The 19,547-nt window shown below is 43.1% G+C and overlaps 1 protein-coding gene across 2 annotated transcripts in view; it reads left to right on the plus strand.

Annotated features, from left to right (window-relative positions):
* Positions 1 to 19,547, plus strand: part of RSU1 (Ras suppressor protein 1) — a 240,048-nt gene that overhangs the window by 23,531 nt on the left and 196,970 nt on the right. The window contains exon 3 of one of the 2 annotated variants that reach the window (XM_011963895.1): positions 10,766 to 10,816. The exons of the other annotated variant lie outside the window; for it this stretch is intronic. Coding sequence (XP_011819285.1) covers positions 10,766 to 10,816 — 51 coding nt within the window. The remainder of the gene's footprint in view (positions 1 to 10,765; positions 10,817 to 19,547) is intronic. 2 annotated transcript variants of the gene reach the window in all.

The raw sequence follows: 19,547 nt of genomic DNA on the forward strand, positions 1-19,547 counted from the left end.
CCAGGGAACCAAAATGGAAAAGCCATTTACACCATGCTACATGTTAAGATCCAGTTAATTCTTTGTGGTCGTGAACTCTGGGATGATTTGCATTAACATGGCTGTCTCTGTGCACAACTGCAGAGGGTTCTGTCTACAATGCAATCTGTAGAATCTTGCAGAATTGGAATAGTGCACCCTGCAGTGGTAAAACAAGGTGGCCTCCTTTGAATGTCCCAGAAGGTATGGTGGTTCTTCCAGCATGTTACATTTGAAACCACAAGAGGTGTGAAACAGCACTGGCCGCGCACGGTGGCTCATGCCTGTAATCCCAGCACTTTGGGAGACTGAGGCGGGCGGATCACGAGGTCAGGAGTTCAAAAACAGCTTGGCCAACATAATGAACCCCGTCTCTACTAAAAATAACAAAAATTAGCTAGATGTGGTGGTGCGTGCTTGTAGTCCCAGCTACTCGGGAGGCTGAGGCAGGAGAATCGTTTGAACCCGGGAGGCGGAGGTTGTAGTGAGCCGAGATCATGCCACTGTACTTCAGCCTGTGACAGAGTGAGACTCTGTCTCAAAACAGCAAAGAAAAAAGTGATGAACTCTTTGCGAATAGCAAGACCTCTTTAATGGCTTCCATTTGGAATGCGCAATCTTTGAGCTGAACTGGTGATTGCAGTCCAGTTTTTATGGCCAACGTTACAGAACCGTTCATTTAGAGTCCAAGATGGCCAGTGCTCACCCATGAGAAGATCTTAGAAACTTCCAAGCTCAGTTTCATTTTGTGTGTTTTCAGGTCTCATTTCCCGTGTCTCATCCTGGCTTTGATCCCCCTCATCTCTCTGGATGTAAGTGCCATTCTGTGAAGCTAGAACTTTTTCCCATCTCTGAAGTGCTACTAAAGGAATCATTTGCTTCCTAATTTATTAGCCAGATTGAAAGCTATGGAGACAAGTTCCAGAGTGCCACATCTCTGTGATATGTTGGGCCACCTTGAGAACAAGTCAGTAACGTCATATTATAAGGCTGTGGATTGTATCCCGCTTATTTTTCCTTCCTTATGTTGCCTACTTTATCCTGAAGAAGAGGAAAAAAGCAGTACCTATTTCAAATACTGATTATCTGCTTTCATGAGTTATCTAGACATAATGATTCTTTTTCTAGGAGTTTTAGTTTTTTGATTTTTCTTTTTCTTTCTTTTTTTTTTGAGACGGAGTCTCGCTCCGTTGCCTAGGCTGGAGTGCAGTGGTGCAGTGTCAGTCACTGCAACCTCCGCCTCCTGGTTTCAAGCGATTCTCCTACCTCAGCCTCCTGATTAGCTGGGATTACAGGTATGCACCACCATGCCCAAGTAATTTTTTCTACTTTAGTAGAGACGGTATTTCACCATGTTGAACAGGCCAGTCTTGAACTCCTGATCTCAGGCAGTCTGCCCACCTCCGCCTCCCAAAAGTACTGGGATTACAGGCATGAGCCACCATATCTGGACAGTTCTTTGATTTTTTTTTTTTTTTTGACAGGTGGCTCACGCCTGTAATCACAGCACTTTGGGAGGCCAAGGCAGGTGAATCACAAGGTCAGGAGTTCGAGACCAGCCTGGCCAACATGGTGAAACCTCGTCTCTACTAAAAATACAAAAATTAACTGGGTACGGTGGGGCATACTTGTAACCCCAGCTACTTGGGAGGCTGTGGCAAGAGAATTGCTTGAACCTGGGAAGTGGAGGTTATTATAGTGAGCCAAGATCATGCCACTGTGCTCCAGCTAGTTCTTTGATTTTTCTGAATTTACTGCGTTAAAATACTGACCACTGCTTCCAGGTTCTATCCTCTATTAGTACATTCTCACACTGCTGTAAAGAACTGCTTGAGGCTGGGTAGCTTCTGAAGAAAAGAGGCTTAATTGACTCATAGTTCCACAGGCTGTACCTGGAAGCATGGCTGAGAGGCTTCAGAAAACGTACAATCATGGTAGAAAGTGAAGGGGAAGCAATCACGTCATCTCATGACGGGAGCAGGAGAAAGAGAAAGCAAAGAAGGAGGTGCTAACACACTTTCAGACAACCAGATCGGGTGAGAACTCGCTCACCATCATGAGAAAGGCAAGGAGGGAGTCCACCCCCATGATCCAATCACTTCCCAGCAGGTCCCTCCCTCAACGCAGAGGATTACAGTTCAACATGAAATGTAGGAGAGGACACAGAGCCAGACCCTACCATATGCCTGCCTTGTTTTTCGTCTCTGTGCTCAGATAAGCCTGGGATGGATTCCATCACCCATGAGTTGCACAGGTCCCCTGGGTGCATGGTGTGCTCTGTACCCTAAAGCATTTCTCAGTTTCTTACGTCTTACAGTAAGTAACATCTCTTTCTGAACTGCTATTGTCCTTGGTAAATCTACCTCCCGGTGTCCAAGATTCTTTTATACCTAGCGTGTTAAGTGGTTGGTCCATATTCTCTGTTCTGTATGTTGGGTGATCATGTAGCTTATCCTCCCAATCAGGACATTTTTTAGAGGGACAGCTGGTGTAACCCGAGACCATTCCAGGCTAATCAGGATGCATGATCGATGCTGCCTCTAAGAGAATCTCCAAGGTAGAGACGGCCGGCGCCCTGAGCGTGATCGGTAATAATCCAGTCAATAGGTGCCTGCGTGAGTCCCTCATTGTCTTTCTTGTGAAATTATTGAACCAACTAATTCCTTTTGAGCATTTTTGTGCTGATTCCCTTTCTGGCTCCAGAATAAAAATATCATCCATCACAGGTACAGTGCCAGCAATCTCACCCTGCCCCCACACCCAACAAATGCTTCCCTCCCAATGATTTGCTTCCCACTGTTCATTTTGGCCTGATCCAACGTTCACCTAAATAATATTCCTACAGAGGCTAGAGATAGAATGATAACCAAGGCACTGTAGCGTTTAACTGTGTACGTCAACACATTTTCTCAGTTACTGAGTTGAATTTTGAAATGTATTCTACTCTGAAAATGCCCAGATAAAGCATAGTTGAATATTGCTTTAGGAATTTTAATAACAGTTTGTTCTCACTGCTGTGGGGGAGCTCATTCTGAATGGTGTCTGGTTAGCAGGAGCATTAGAGGATGTTATTAACACAGCAGAAGATCTACCAGATGTGATTACCGTCAGCAAGGCACCGGTAGCGGGTCAGTGGTATTGCCTGCTCCCGATTTCCCGACATGTTCAGTGGGGGCAGCTTTTGTACTTTTAAATAACCCATTCTATTTTGGTAGACCTTTTCTTCCTTCTTTTCTAACAGCGCCATTTCCATACAAGACTCACAATGAACTGACCATTCCCGAGTGGAAAGGAGTGACTGGTTGTATAAATACGTCTGTCTCCACTTGGTCTTTGCCTGTCCCGGCTTTGTGGGGGTCTGTTGATTCTTTCAACTTAGCTGCCCTCCCTGCAGACCCGACCTGCAGTCCTTTGTTGCCCTCAATATTTTTCTCAAAGATCTTTTATTAACTTTTTCTTTTCTGCTCTTGTTTTTCTTCCTCTTACCTACTTTAGCATGTGGCCCCGTGGCAAGAGTGAGAAAGAAAAATACGCTCTAGTGGTGTGATCAGGTGAAGCAACGACTGAATTTCTTTTCTCTATTAAAGGAAAAAAAGAAAAGAAAACACAACTTTTGAACTTTTTTAGTTTCTCTCCTGCTAAGTGTTTGTTGAAAGGACACAATGAAATAACTGAAAAGAACCAGTTTTCCCTCATTAAATCTGTCCTTGTGAACCTAAGCTTGTGAACTTTGCACTTTTTTAAGAAGAACAACATTTTTTTTTCCCTTCTAATTAGTTGCTTCTGCTGTTTTAGGAGAAATTAAGGCAGGGAAGAGGGGAGTACCTTCGGTTTTCTTTTGATTTCAGTGACTCTCAAATGGATGGTCTGTGGGTGTGAGAGACTGCTAATTGTCTGCCAGTTTCAGCTCACCCATCTTTCTTGGTAATAAAACACCTAATTTTTACCTGGCACGTGGTCACCCAGAAGCCAGGCTTGTAGCTGGGCATCACTGTTACTAAATTTTGATGACTTGCTTGTAAGTGGAAATACCGTGTACAACTTCTTGAATGTATCCTGAAGGAAGAAGCCTTCTTTATCCTTTCCTTTTTCCCAAGAGGAATGTCGATGTGATGGCTGAGCTCAGGCTGTCATCTTGGGCCAGGAGGTGTGTTTTAGTCAGCTCTGGCTGCTATAACAAAAATACTATAGACTGGGTAACTTCAACAACAGAAAGTTTTTATTTGTGGTTGTGAAGGCCAGAAATTCCAAGACCAAGGTACCGACAGATGCAGTGTCCGGTGAGGGCTCTCTTACTAGTTTGTGGCAGGCCACCTGCTTGTATCCTCACCTAGTGGAGAAAGAGATCATGTCTCGCATGTCTCCTCTTATGAAGGCACTAACCTCATTCATGAGGGCTCCACCCTCATGACCTAATCACCTCCCAAAGACTCCACCTCCCAATACCATACATGGGGGATTAGGGCTTCCATATATGAATTTTTCGGGAAAAAATTCCCAAATGTACAGTCCCTACCAAGGTAGGAGCCATGCACAGGGGATGGCTTGGTAACAGGAAACCAGGGGCTTCTGGACTGCCTCTGTGTAAGTGAGAGAGAGAGACTCCTGTTTTGTGTAACTCCTGTTAAGTGTCGTTTGCTCTTACATGAAGCTGAGCATAATCTTAACTGATACATCTATGAATCTATTTAATAATCTTGTTTGTTATCAGGGATTTCTGGGGAGATTTTTTTCATGTCAGACTATATATCTCAGGGATAGAGCAATACTTTTTCTGGTGGACAGAAAAATCTGAACTCTTAGAAATAAAAATGTGTGAGATTTCTGCAGCGTGTAACATCTTAACCATCATGTGGGAAACCACCATCGGGATTCTGTATAAAAGTCACAAAAATGCCTTTCTTCCTCCCCTTGGCCTCTTTCTGTCCCATTCTGTAACAATTCGATCCTAAAGCCATTAACTGGGTGTATTAGTTTGTTTTCACACTGCTAATAAAGACATACCAAGACTGTGTAATTTATAAAGAAAGAGGTTTAATGGACTCACAGTTCCACATGGCTGGAGAGGCCTCACAGTGATGGGAAGAGACGAAGGAAGAGCAAAGGGACATCTTACATGGGGGCAGGTAAGAGAGTGTGTGCAGGGGAACTCCCATTTGTATAACCATCAGATCCCATGAGACTTATTTACTGTCATGCAAACAGTATGGGGAACCCCCCTACCCCCCGCCCCGTGATTCAGTTATCTCCATCTGGCCCTGCCCTTGACAAGTGGGGATTATTAAAATTCAAGGTGAGATTTGGGCGGGGACACAGCCTAACCATATCAATGGGACAGGAAAAAAGAGGCATTCAGAGGGTGGCTTGTGGGGGAACATTGGCATCTTAGTGGGTGAGAAGAGCAGCCATGCCAGTTGGGCAAGTCAGGGCCTGGGCAGAGCGAGGAGGGTGTCCTGGTGGAGGTGGCCTGGCATGGAGTTTAGTGTCAGGGCAGAGTGAGGAGGAGGGGGTGATGGGGAGATCGGTTGCTGTAGTGGAACAAGTGTTGGATAATTGAAAGGGCTCCCAAGATTCCACAGCGCCTGCTCACATGAGGACTTAATAAGAGCACAGAAGGTGGTTCAGCTGGAGGAAGAAAGCACAAGCCAGCACTGGTGACCCAAGAGACTCACTGGTATGGCTCCATAGGACACATTTTGTCTCCAGATTATGAATCAAGACGTGTCCCAGGAATCTTGGTGTCAGGAGAGCCTGGGCAAAAACATAGAGCGCTGTCTTCTGTGCTTGGCCAGTCAGCAAGCCAGCCTAGGCCCTGTGACCAGGTGTAAGGTATCGATCTGATCCGCACCTCCCTGAATGGTCTAAGCAAGCTGGCCCTGGGGACCACCAGGGGCGTTTTTAACTTTAAACTGGCCCACTCCTCCTTATCTTGATTAAGAGTCAGTACCAAACTTCCAGGGGTCCTTGCAGATGAGCATAGAGCTGTCCCGGTTTCACTGTAAGATAACCGTTTTATGCAGCTCTATAGAAGGGTGTTTATTAAATAAGTAAACGGTTTAAAGACCATAGAAGTGGAGTTCTCGTCGTTAGAGGAGAGACTTACAAATACGGGAAGAGAGAAAACTAGAATGAGCCCTGAAATGTATTGGAATTGGGTAGATTGGAGTGAAGATAGGGTGTTTAAAAAGAGAAATAGACAGTGAAATCAATATAGGTGTTAGGAGTGTGTGTATTCCTTAGCTCTGACCACTCAGAGGGGCCGAGAGTACCTAACTCCTTACCCTGGGCCATAGCAGTGAGCACATCTAGTGCCTGAATTTTGGCTTATAAATATTACTTCCCACAAAAAGGAACCAGAGGTCATGGGAGAAATGGCTGATTCCATGGCTGTGGCAGAAAAAAATACAAGATGAACCTGAATATCTTGTGTCAGAAGGCCAGAAAGTGCTGCAAGAATGAGGGGGTGTGTCGAAAGGTCTAAGAAGCCAGCTTGGATGGACTCATACTGGCCAAATCAGGGACAATTTGAACAGCACTGTAAATAATAATGATAAATTATAACCCGTCAGCTGAAATAGCAAGCTGCAAAGCCTTGCAGGTATAACTAAATAAACCATGATTTCCCAGCACCAATGCTGTTGACCTTTCGGACTGGATGATTCTTTGTCACGGGTTGGGCTGCCTTGCGTGATGTAGGGTGTGTGACAGCATCCCTGGTTTCCATCCACTACACCAGTGCTTTACACTAGTGCCATCCAGCAGACAGAAAATGCCAGCCACCAATGAAATTGTGGATTTTCTAGTGGCCACAGTTGTTACAATCCAAAATGTCTCCAGACAGTGCCAGATATCCCAATTCGGGCGGGGGGACAAAGTTGCCTTGACTGGGGACCAGAAGACACAAGAATAAGTTTAGAGTTTGGTGAGGAATAGGATATTGACATTGTATCAAAGTACCCTTCCTCCTTTTCCCAAATTTACTAATGACAAGCGGGGAAAACAAGACCTTGGCAAGGGAGAAGCCAGGCAGACTTCAGCGATCAAAGTGAAGATCCTTATCAGTGGGATAAATGGAAGTCGTGTGTCCTAGGTAGGGTGCCATGACAAAAACACAGTGTTTCTGTGATATCCCTGCCAAAGACGCTGATATGATTTGGATGTGTGTCCCCACCAAATCTCATGTGGAATTGTAATCCCCAGTGTTGGAAGTGGGACCTGGCGGGAGGTGACTGGATCGTGGTGGCAGAGTTCTCATGAATGGATTAGCACCATCCCTCCTGTATGACTCCGGGTTCTATAGAGGGACAGAACTAATAGCATATATATACACATATATATGCACACACATATACATATACACACGTACACATATATATGTATACACACGTATATGTACATATATACACACTTATATACACATGTATATATATATATAAATCTATATATATATATATAGAGAGAGAGCACGTGAGAGTTTATGAAGTAGTAGTAACTCACACGATCACAGGGTCCCATGATAGGCCATCTGCAAGCTGAGGAGCAAGGAAAGCCAGTCCAAGTCCCAAAGGTGAAGAACTTGGAGTCCGATATTTGAGGGTAGCAAGCATCCAGCACGGGAGGAGGATGTAGGCTGGAAGGCTAAGCCAGTTAAGCCTTTTCCTGCCTGCTTTATATCCTGGCCATGCTGGCAGCTAATTAGATGGTGCCCACCCAAAATTAAGGGTGGGTCTGCCTTTCCCAGCCCACTGACTCAAATGTTAATCTCCTTTGGCAACACCCTCACAGACACACCCAGCATCAACACTTTGCGTCCTTCAATCAAGTTGACACTCAGTATTAACTGTCACACCACTTTTGTATAGTGATAGAGTTCTCATGAGATCTAGTTGTTTAACAGTGTGTGGTACCTCCCCCCACCCCCCACTTCCTCCTGCCCTGGCCATGTGATACGGTTTGGCTGTGTTCTCATCCAAGTCTCATCTTGAATTTTAGCTCCAATGATTCCTACATGTCTTGGGAGCAACCTGGTAGGAGGTGATTGAATCATGGGGGTGGGGCTTTCCCATGCTGTTCTTGTTATAGTGAGTAAGTCTCACGAGATCAAATGGTTTTATGAAGGGGAGTTCCCCTGCATACGCTCTCTTACCTGCTGCCATGTAAGATGTGCCTTTGCTTCTCCTTTGCCTTCTGCCATGATTGTGAGGCTTCCCAGCCATATGGAACTGTGAGTCCGTTAAACCTCTTTCCTTTATAAATTACCCAGTCTCAATCTCGGGTATGTCTTTATTAGCAGCGTGAGAACAGACTAATACCTCATGTGAAGATGCCTGCTCCAGCTTTGCCTTACGCCATGAGTAAAAGTTCCCTGAGGCCTCCCCAGAATCAGATGCTTCTATGCTTCCTGTACAGCCTGCAGAAGCATGAGCCGTATAAACTTCTTTTCTTATAAATTACTCAGTCTCAAGTATTTCTTTATAGCAGTGTGAGAATGGACTAATACAGATGCATGAATCAAGAATCCACAAATGACAAATCTCCAGCCTGGGCAACAGAGTGAGACCCCATTTCTAAAAAAAAAAAAAAATTTTAATCAAGCAAGCATGGTGCTGTGAGCCTGTAGTCTCAGCTACTTGGGAGGCTGAGGTAGGAGGATTGCTTGAGCCTGGGAAGCTGAGGCTGCAATGAGCTATAATTGCACCACTGCACCCCAGCCTGGGCAACAGAGCAAGGTCATGTCAAAAAAAAAAAAAAAATTCTGCATAGAGGGACATAATATAAAACAATTGCCCCTGCAGTCTTCATAATTGCCAAGGTTACGAAAGTCAAGGAAAGAGAAATTGTCAGCCTAGAAGAGATGACAAACACCTGACAACTACCCGCAACGTTAATTCTGAACCAGACCCTATTTCTTCCCTAAAATAAATAATTAGGAGAAACTTGGATTTGGAGAAACTTGGATGGGGACTAGGATTAGATGGTCCTCATGTACTGGGTTAACTATTTTGGTGGTTGTACTGTGGTTATGTACATTTTTGCTTGTAGGAGGTATACCCTAGAGTTTATGGGGCGTCAGGCCAGCAAAATTAATCTCAGTGGTCCAAGCTGGGAAAACAGGTTTTTGTATTGCATTTTGAACTTCTCTGTAAGTTTGCAATGGTTTGAAAAAAAAACATGCGGGCAGACTCGGTGGCCCACACCTGTAATCCCAGCACTTTGAGAGTCCGAGGCGGGAGGATCATGAGGTCAAGAGATGGAGACCATCCTGGCCAACATGGTGAAACCCTATCTCTACTAAAAATACAAAAATTAACTGGGCATGATGGCACACACCTGTACTCCCAGCTACCCTGGAGGCTGAGTCAGGAGAATTGCTTGAACCTGGGAGGCGGAAAGTGCAATGAGCCGAGATTGCGCCACTGTATTCCAACCTGGCGACAAGAGTGAGACTCAGTCTCAAAAAAAAAAAATTGCAACAGTGTGGTCAGTAGAAGTGATGCATATTTTCTTCAAAGCATGCTGAGCCCCAACATCGAGACCCTTCCTGAGAAGAATTTTTGTCTTATCGGTTTAAGGAAAAACCTTTACTGCATTAATAGAATGTTCTTATAGAAATAATTTGGGAGACTGGACACAGTGGTTGATGCCTGTAATCCCAGCACTTTGGGAGGTTGAGGTGGGAGAATTACTTGAGCCCAGGAGTTTGAGACCAGCCTGGGCAAAATGGTGAGACCCACATCACTACAAAAAATATAAAATTAGCCAGGCATGGTGGCATGCGCCTGTGGTCTCAGCTACACGGGAGGCTGAGGCAGGAGAATCATTTGAACCTGGGAGGTGGAGGTTACAGTGAGCTGAGATTGTGCCACTGCACTCCAACCTGGGCAACGGAGTGAGACCCTGTCTCAAAAAAAAAAAAAAAAATTGGAAAAATTTGCACACACATACACACACACACGTGTATATGCATATGTGTGTAAATGCTGACACATGCAGTAAAGTTTTAGACCCCAGACTAGAGGGCAGATCATGTCTCTCTTTTACTTTTGTGGCGGTGTATATATTTTCTTTATTTATAGTTAGAAAAACCATTCTTTAAGCAAACCTAATCTTACTGAGCAGATTAAACCACCATGATAATGTTTGAAGCTGGAGAGCAATCTGCATTTCAAATCAGTGCTTCAAAATGTCAACCAAAATATGTTTAGAAGAAATTGTGAAGAGTTTTAACTCCGCTCATCTGATAGCATGGAGGGGAATTTCTGGTTGGGCACCGAACATAGATGAAGCAGTAACACCGGTGGCCTTCTGCTAGATAAGTTTCTGTTTGGATGAAGTGTCGTCAAAAAAAATAATTAAAATTTTTTAGCACAGGTAAGGCCCCTGTGCACCTCTATGCCCTTGGCTGATCTTTCTGACCGGCACAGATAATCGAAATGAATCACTAACGGCTAGGCAAGCAGGCCGGGGCACCACACAGAGCTAACTGGCCCTGGTCATGTTGGATTCTGTGACATTAATCTCATTAGCTCTAACTTGCTGTGCTAATTGCACCGTTAGTTGGGTGCCTTTTCTTCCTTTGGTTTAACAATGAACAGATCGTATTACATGAATCCTAGCTTCTATTTTGGTGAGTGATAATGCTTCAACCTGTGAAAATAACTTGGCCGTTTGCTTTGTAGGAGTACACGTAGAATCGGAATACAGCAATACATTTACTGACCTGAATTTTTTTTTTTTTCTTTTTTAGTTACCTTATCCCATATCACACAACTGGTCCTCAGCCATAACAAGTTAACAAGTAAGTGATGTTTCTCATTTTTTACAGTTTCTGACATTTAGGTAATCCTATGGCACTGCTGAGTCTGTTATTGTTTCCTTGGAAGAAACTAATGACAAATGATTTTTTGCAGAAACCTTATTTTGGTAGCACTAAGATGAGAATATTGTCGTCTTGTATTTTGTCCTTTTGTAGTTAGCTCTACTTTGAAGATTCTTTTCTTTTCTTTCTTTTTTTTTTTTTGAGACAGGGTCTCACTGTGTTACCCAGGCTGGTCTTGAACTCCTGGGCTCAAGTGATCCTCCTGCCTTGGCCTCCCAAAGTGCCCGGATGACAGGCATGAGCCACGGCGCCTGGCCTGATGATTCTTTCTTATCCTGTTTATAAACCAAAGAGAAAAAAAATGGCATTGTTTCTCTAAGTGGTTCCATTCAGAGATAGTAAATGCTATAGTGACCTGAACTGCCAGACCATTGGTGAGCATTTCATGAGAAAAACTGACTTGAAAGCATTGAAAACTTGAAATGATTAGAACGAGTTCTTCGTTTTCATTTGTATTTCCTCCTCAAAAGGAAAAGGTATAACTGTTCAATACACTTTCCGTCCCTGCTTGATGGGGGAAAAGATGCAAAATTGTATACATGATATACCTTTACATCTGTATTTTTTTAAATTTTTGAGTCTGGCTTCCCCAAAAGAAAAATTCTGCTGGGCATCCACAGAGCCCCACAGAAGCATCTGCTTAGCATACAGTAGGATGAATGCCTGTTTTTGTATGACTATCTTGTGTACATGATGGGCCATTTTCTTCATAGAGCACTGGCTTTAAAGATTTTAATGGCAGGGACTCACGCTCCTTTCCCGTTCCTAATTGACTGTCAGTTCTCTTTGCTTGCCATTTTTCCTGCAGACTTGAATGATTTTCTAATCATGTGGCAAGAATTTGTTAAGGAGCTTTCCGAGTCCAGTGAAATTGAGCAGAATGTCACGTTGAGGGATTTATGTCGTGAATTTATGTGTGTATGTGTGTTATATACAGCTTGAAGCACAGAGCTGTTGATTATTGAGAATTAAGAGCGGCAGTGAGGTCCCCTCATGCGCAGGAAACAAGCGGATTAGTTCGTTGTTAGCCAAAGCGCATATTTGTAAGGCAAAGGCAGAGTGATGACACAGTTGTCCACTTAGGTAGTGGTGGCCACAGAAGCCAAAAATGAGACCTACAAATCTTGTGTGGTCATTGTTGTAACAGATAATTTATTGCCGGTTCCATCGTTTTTCTGGGACGTGGTCTCGTGGTCCACAGTGACCCGATTCTCAGTTCAGAAGGGATTCGTGGTTTGTTTTGAAGGGTGGGCCACATGATTCCTAAGTCCTCCAAGATTTGTGAGCAGTAATAACTGACATGCTCTGTTGTGTGGTTTATTAAAGTATTTCTTAATTGCTAAGCTTATCATTGTTATAACAATGATACCTTGTTTCGCTTATCTTGTGCAAACCAGTTTACACAAGAAAGCAAAACTGGCCACGATCGGTGACTCATGCCTGTAATCCCAGCACTTAGGAAGGCTGACGCAGGAGAATTGTTTGAACCTAGGAGTTTGAGACCAGCCAAGGCAACATACCGAGGCCCCCATCTCTACCAAAAATCAAAAAATTAGCTGGACATGGTGGGTGCACCTGTGGTCCCAGCTACTCAAGAGGCTGACCCCAGTAGGTCGAGGCTGCAGTGAACCAGATGATGACACTGCACTGCAGCCTGGGCAACAGAGGGAGACCCTGTCTCCAACAGTAAGAAAGCAAAACTTTTATTTCTATTAAATCATTCATTGATCTCTTCTTTGAAAACATCTTTCAGATCATTGTAGTTTATTTCTTTTTACAGGGGTCAATGGATCAGTTTCTTCCTCCAGGCATCATACTATTAGATTAATTTCGAGGGGCATATTTATATGTGGAGTTACATTGTCTTGGCCATTCAGGAGACTGACTGTGAAAGAATCCAAACTTTATATTTCTTCTGCCTTGCCAGTTTTTTTTTCCTTTTCTTCACTCCATTTGAGACACTCTTGACCTAATCCAGTAAACTCTAATTAATGGTCTTGGTAAATTCTGTTTCAAGCCATCCTGAGTAGTATCAGTGACACCCGATCTGTTTCAGTAAGGTCAAATTTGCATCCTTTACTATTTTTCTGGCATTTAAATGAAGTACTTTGCTATGGTTTTTCAAGTGTTTATAGTAAATATGTCCATTTGATGGAAATATAAATATGCATTAAATGTAAGTGGCTAGGCACACCCTGCTGTCACTTTTTATGGTAATCAGTGTCTTTCACTTTCTCTTGTTTTTAATAGGGACCAGCTGACAACGCCACATTAAAACCACAGGGACTCAAAAGATAACTCCCCCACCCCCCTCACCCGGCACTGCTTTTATCTTGCAAAAGTATTCGTGTTTTTCTCTTAGTATGCCAGTTACACCGTGCTCTGACATTTCCACTTATGTGCTCATGGAAGGAATGAATGGTTTACTCAAACTGGGACATTGATTTGGGGACACTGTTGACTCCACTGACAAGATCTGCAGGGTTATTGAAACAGTGTGGCACGGGGTTGACTTCCCTTTTCTTGCCAGTGGTTTTGGCCTTGACAAGTCCACCCAGGGCAGTAAAAGTGAAGCCACAGGGAAGCTGAAAGTGGCATCTGTGATTCTGAAATTCCTCAAGAATTTGGGAGCAGAAATTCCTGAACTTTTCAGTACTGCAGTTCATAAAAATATTTATGTGTTGTCAAGCTAATTGCTGCTATTGCTTCAAGACTATTATGGTGACACTATTTAAATTTAAACCTGGGGGCTTGGGGCAGCATTGATGGGTTTTTGAAGTCAGCGGGGGAATTATCAATCTGTCTGTAGCAACTTTCCTAGATATGTACATATGCATGATATATTTAAGGAGACAGGAAGAATAGTTGCAAGTGAATTTTTTTCTTCCATCTTTTTGCTATGAATGGGCAGGTACTGACTTTGAACGCAACAAAGTCATTGGCAAAGTCAGAATGCAAAGCCATCCTGGCCCAATGGGAAGAGTTTCAGATTAAAGATCCTTTTGGAAACACTGCTTTCTTTGAGCACCTGCCTGTGATGTAGTACGCACCTGGCAGAAGGCTGGCTCGCTCTTGTGCACCTGCTCTCTCTCTCTGCCTTTCAGAAACTGCTCTAATCTGCCCCACATCCCATGCCAGCCTCTCCTCTTCATATGCTGCTCTAGGAAGATCTATCATCTTCTGTCCCCCCCATAGCCCTGCCTCTGGGCCCAGGGTCTACTCCTGCCTGCCTCTCGTCCTCCCTCCTCCTCTCTACCAGCCTCTCCCCATCCTCTCCCTGGGGCCCCCTGGTGCTCTGGCCCATTTGAAGCCTTTCCTCCCCAAACTCTCTTGCATGTAGACTCTTTAACTCCAGCATGGCATTCCCTGTCCTTCTCTTGCTTTGTGTTTTTTCTCTGTGTCCAAATAGATGGTAAGCTTTTGTGGAAGCAGGGATCATTTCATATTCTTCCTGAATGCCTGTGGCTGGGCACTTAGTGGCTTCCCTGTATAAACTGAGTGTTCACTGCTCCCAGGAGGTATATGAATGACAGGGAAGGGCAGAGAGAAAACCCCTGGCTGGAGAGAAAGTGGGGAACATTGGGACCAGACGGTTTCTTTGGGATGAACTGGTATGGGGACTTGAGTAGATGCGGCCGTCACAGACTTCAGTTTCTTACTCATTGTGTGCTAATTTCAAACATGGTAGAGCATGAATGCTCTAAAGATACATGACCTTCAGCCTGGGCAACATAGCAAGATCCCATCTCTTAAAAAATGAGCCAGGCATGGTGGTGCACCCGTGTAGTCCCAGTTACTCTGGAGGCTGTAATGGGAGGACCACTTCAGCCCAGGAGTTTGAGGCTGCAGTGAGCTATGATTATACTACTGCACTCCAACCTGGGTGACAGAGCAAGATCTTAGCTCAAAAAAAAAAAAAAAAAAAAAAGATATATGATCTTATGTCCAGTAAATGATGGCCGTCTCATCTTTACAATCATAGAGCTAAGAATGATGGGCTGTGATGTGTGTTACTCAGGCACACAGAGGACTCGCAGCCAGGGAAACTGGTATCATGACCACTCAGATGCGTGGGAAGACAGCAGTGTTGCCAAAGGTTATCTTCCTGTGTTTCGTTGCTTTTCCTTCCTGCCCCTGGCCTCTGGGGTTACCCTCCCTTTCAAGCCACTGTTGGCTGAGTCTTTTTTAGTCTGCTCCTTAATCCAATTCCCAGGTTTTATGGTGTTTGGAAGTGTGAGCTTTGTAAATGCTTCCCTACTGTTTTTTTTTGTTTTTAAAAAGGAGTTTCTTTTGGGGACAACCATTTTAAGACTTGTCCACTAGAGGTCACTGTGGAGACACATATGTCTCCTCCAGGTTTTGTACCTAAAGATTAGAAACCAACTTTGTTGTCAGAATAAATTTTTTGCAGGCTGTCCGACCCTGCCCCACAGGGCGTGTTGCTATTGCTGCTTACACAGTGCAGTTTTTACCGTATTTAAGGTAAATCCTTATAGAAGGAGGTGTGCTGTGTTTTTTGTTTTTCTTCTACCACGAACATACTCAGTTTCACGTATCATTATTTGGTGTTTATTATGGCTACTTTCTCAAATTAGAAACATTTTTTTTCCTCCAATATCCTTACATTGAAAGAATTATACTGCTTTATGTAGTATTTTGTATTGGGCATATGTGAGTTTTTTTTTTTTTAAAACCTGCAGAAGAAAGTTTGAAGTATTTATATATGTAACCAGATTGTAATTCAAAAATAACTATAAAAATCAGGAAAATGTGTATTTTGTGCATATTTATGCTGATTCACATACTGCTCAATTCCATTGTGTTGGGGAGAATATGAAATGAATGTGCATCAGGAAATGAATTGCATTCTGTACCAGTGATAAAACAAGCTCTGGACCTTACTTTTTTAAGTGAAGTTTTCCTTAAGTTTTAAAAATAATTTTATTCCAACAGCAAAACCCATATGTAAACCTTGCAAGCACCTTAAATATGGCAATAGGTTTTTTTCAAAGTTTGTGACCCCTCTGTGTTGAGGATTAGACATTCATCGTTTTGTGCAAGAAATAACCAAGGATATCTTTTTGCTCTGTGCAAACATTGAGGAGCTGACATCTATGTAAAACCTTTCAAAAGTGTGGGTCTCTGAATGTAATTGTTTAGTTTTATCCTTTGAACTTTTAACTGCCATGTAAAGCCTTTTCCTGAGAGATTGGCAGTTTTGCCTACAATTTCAGATCTTCACTGTGATCATATCTCATCATTTAATGCATCGGAAATGGCTAGGCAGGTAGTAAACCTAAGTTTTATGGCAAAATATGGGTTTTTAAAAAATATACACTATTTCCTATTAGTTATAGCTTATGTACGAATTTATAATTATAGCAAACAAGAAATACTAAGATACCTTCTTTGGTGGTTTCAATATATCGAAGATAATATTCTAAGTACATAGAACTTAATACTTTTAAATTTTATGCAGATGTATATTTTATCTACCATAAGTCGTATTATAAACAAATTAAGCAGCATCTTTAACATGAAAATGCTGCATTCTTAAAATCTGTAGATCCAATTATAATGAAGAAAATTTAGCAGTTTTTAAACAGCATAATACATTGAAACCTTTTTATACAGACGTAATAGATTGTTGGGATGATTGAGAAGAACTAACTGTCTGAATTCCTGAGGGTGACCTTCACTGCTCTTCTCAGACCTTGCTGTTCTTGAGTCTGTAGTTATTCCATCCTTCATAGATTATTTGTCTTGCTTTATGCAAAAGTTCTTGTGCATGGCTTGTATGAAATTAAACCATGAGGGGGGAATATGTAAAATAAATGGTCTCTCTGTCATGAATTTATCTTGTGACAATATCAAAACAACTTGCTGTTTGCATTTTAACAGAGTGTAAATGTATTTATAATACAGAGGCTTTGATCAATAACTTATTTTTTAAATTACTGCACATTTATCAGTTCACTTCCGTGCCATCATTAAAAGATAAGAGTTAAAAAAATTTGCATAGTATCTTTGAATCCAACAGCTATTAATTAAACAGTATCTATCTGATGGTACTGGTAGTCAGGTTACCATAAAAAAATGACTGGCAGTTGAGCACACGTTGCTGTTTTTGGCTTTATTGAGTGAGCACCTGAGATCATCCTATGGGAGGGTCTGTTGACCCAGGGACCCGGGACCAGTGCAGCCAAGCCAGCGAATGCAGTCGAAGAAATGTCCTCCCAATGGCATCTTATCTGTCCTCAGCTTGTAGACTGTGGCCACCCCCCACCCCCTGTTCTCTTTGTTGTCAGGCCTACCAACCAAAATGTACCTGTTCTAGAATCCTTTTTCTTGAGGTCCTGTTCTGTGCTAAGTGGAAGCTAGCTAACATGTGAATTCCTCCACAATATATTTTTAAATGGAACCACCCCAATCGTGAGAACTTCAGAACGGTGGCAGGCTGTGGAGAAAATAAGACGGGGGAGTGTAAGCCTGTCACTTTCCAACTCATAATTAGCCCATGTGTGGGGCTGATCCTGAAAAAGGTTTCTTTTGCTATTGATGATAGAATGTCTATCAAACAGGATTGATTTAACAGCAAAATATTCTACATAGATTTTCAGTTGTTGCACTCTCTCCTAAATCATTTGGTGTGTGTGTACATGGGAGTATGTGTGCAGAATGATAGAGGAGATATACTAAGAGGTGCGATACTTAGGTACATACTTTCTTGTAGAGCATCTCTTCTTCTTTTTTATGTTTTTATTTTTTAGAGGTAGTGTTTTTATCACCCAGGCTGGAGTACAGTGGCACAATCCTAGCTCACTGTAACCTGAAACTCCTGGGCTCAAGCAAGCCTCCTATGTGCACCACCACGCCTGGCTAATTTGCCCAGGCTGGACTCAAACTCCTGGGCTCACGTGGTCCTCCTGCCTTGGCCTCCAAAAGTACCGGAAATATAGGCCACTGTGAGCCCCTGTGCGCAGCCTTCGTAACTTTTCTTAAATCACTGATCTTTTTAAATAATAGAGTGAAAACTACAACCCTGATCCGTAGAGAAGTGCACGTGATGGTTGTAATTTCACCAGAGGCTTGTAGATCCCATTGTGTTCATCCTTGAATTCTTTAGAGGTCCACGGAGCTCAGATTTAGAAACTCCAGAATCAGATGACGATAACACTAGCATGATTGCATGCAGTGTGGACATAGTGATGTTATTTTTTTGTTTGTTTGTTTGAGACAGGGTCTCAGTCTGTCACCCAGGTTGGAATGCGGTGGCGTGATTTCGGCTCACTGCAACCTCCATCTCCCAGATTCAAGCGATTCTTCTGCCTCAGCCTCCCTAGTAGCTGGGACTACAGGTGTGCACTGCCACGCCCAGCTAGGTTTTGTTTTTAGTAGAGACGGGTTTCACTATGTTGGCCAGGCTGGTCTTGAACTCCTGGCCTCAAGCAATCTGCCTGCCTCGGCCTAGCGATGCTCTTTCTTAAAGGAGATGCTTCTTGGAGATTTGTATAAAACTTCAGATGATTTTTAATGCATCACAGAACTCATTCTTGATGGCTTCTTAAAAAATGTTAAGTGCCACCTTATTACTCTGCTCAAATTTACATTTTGTTAAATAAGAATTTGTAATCCTGGAGCTCCCAGGCTTGAACAGAACGTGTGTGTGGGCATGTGCACATTTTTTTTTTTTTTTAACAGAATACCTTCCCCATTTCCATTTTTCTTTCTATTCATCAGTCAGCCTCGCAGGCCAAAACCGCTCAAATACAATTGATAACCACTTAACAAACTCACTGACCTTGCATTTTGCTGTTTTCAGTCTGAACCCTCTTTTGTCTAATTTTTTTGCTGTTTCTTGAGCTTTTTTCCCCCTGCCTATCTATTCTTTGTTCTAGTCTCCTGATTTTTTTTTTTTTAAAAACTAGTGTTCCTGCCCCGTCTCTGAATTTGGCTTATCCTTCAGAAAGTTGAGATGAATACTCATCTTTCTCTGTGAAGCCCTCCTTTTCATCCAGCTGAACCAGCACGGTGCGGAAAGAAATACCAGGCGCCCCACAGCCTGTGGGACCATCAAGAACAACACCTATGTGATAACTTCAGCAGGAAGTGAAAGAGGAAAGAGTGAGTTTGTTGACCCCTCCGCTCTGCATCACGTGGAGGAGACAGGTGTAAAGCGGTTAAGTGACCAGAACAAGGCGGCGATGGAGCTTTCTGTACGGCTTCCAAGTGGCTGCTCCGCCGTGTCCCCTGCTATCTCTGCGAGTGATGTGTGTGTGCGCTTGACGTCCCATCAGGTCAATCTAGGAGCTCCATGGACGAAGCATTCCTGTGGCTCTGGGTCCTTACTCGTTCCAATAGCAGAACAGGGAGAATTCCTAAGGTTAAAAGCCATAGCTGTGTTAGTTCGAAGGGAGTGATCAAAGCTCCCATGTGGATTTGGTGGATTTTCCTAGCCCTGGGCCTCTTTCTTCCCCTCCCCTTCTTGCCCTCTTCATGCAGTGACCCCAAACATAAGGTCTGGTAGGAAGAGAAGCAGTCCGGTTTTGGCCTCTTGATGGATTAATTCCGGTTTTTGTTGTTGTTTTTATTTATTTATTTATTTATTTATTTATTTATTTATTTTTGAGACAAGGTCTCAGTTTGTCAC

The sequence above is a fragment of the Colobus angolensis genome, unplaced genomic scaffold (genome assembly GCF_000951035.1).
Source record: "Colobus angolensis palliatus isolate OR3802 unplaced genomic scaffold, Cang.pa_1.0 Scaffold63, whole genome shotgun sequence".
In the NCBI taxonomy this organism is placed as follows: domain Eukaryota; kingdom Metazoa; phylum Chordata; class Mammalia; order Primates; family Cercopithecidae; genus Colobus; species Colobus angolensis.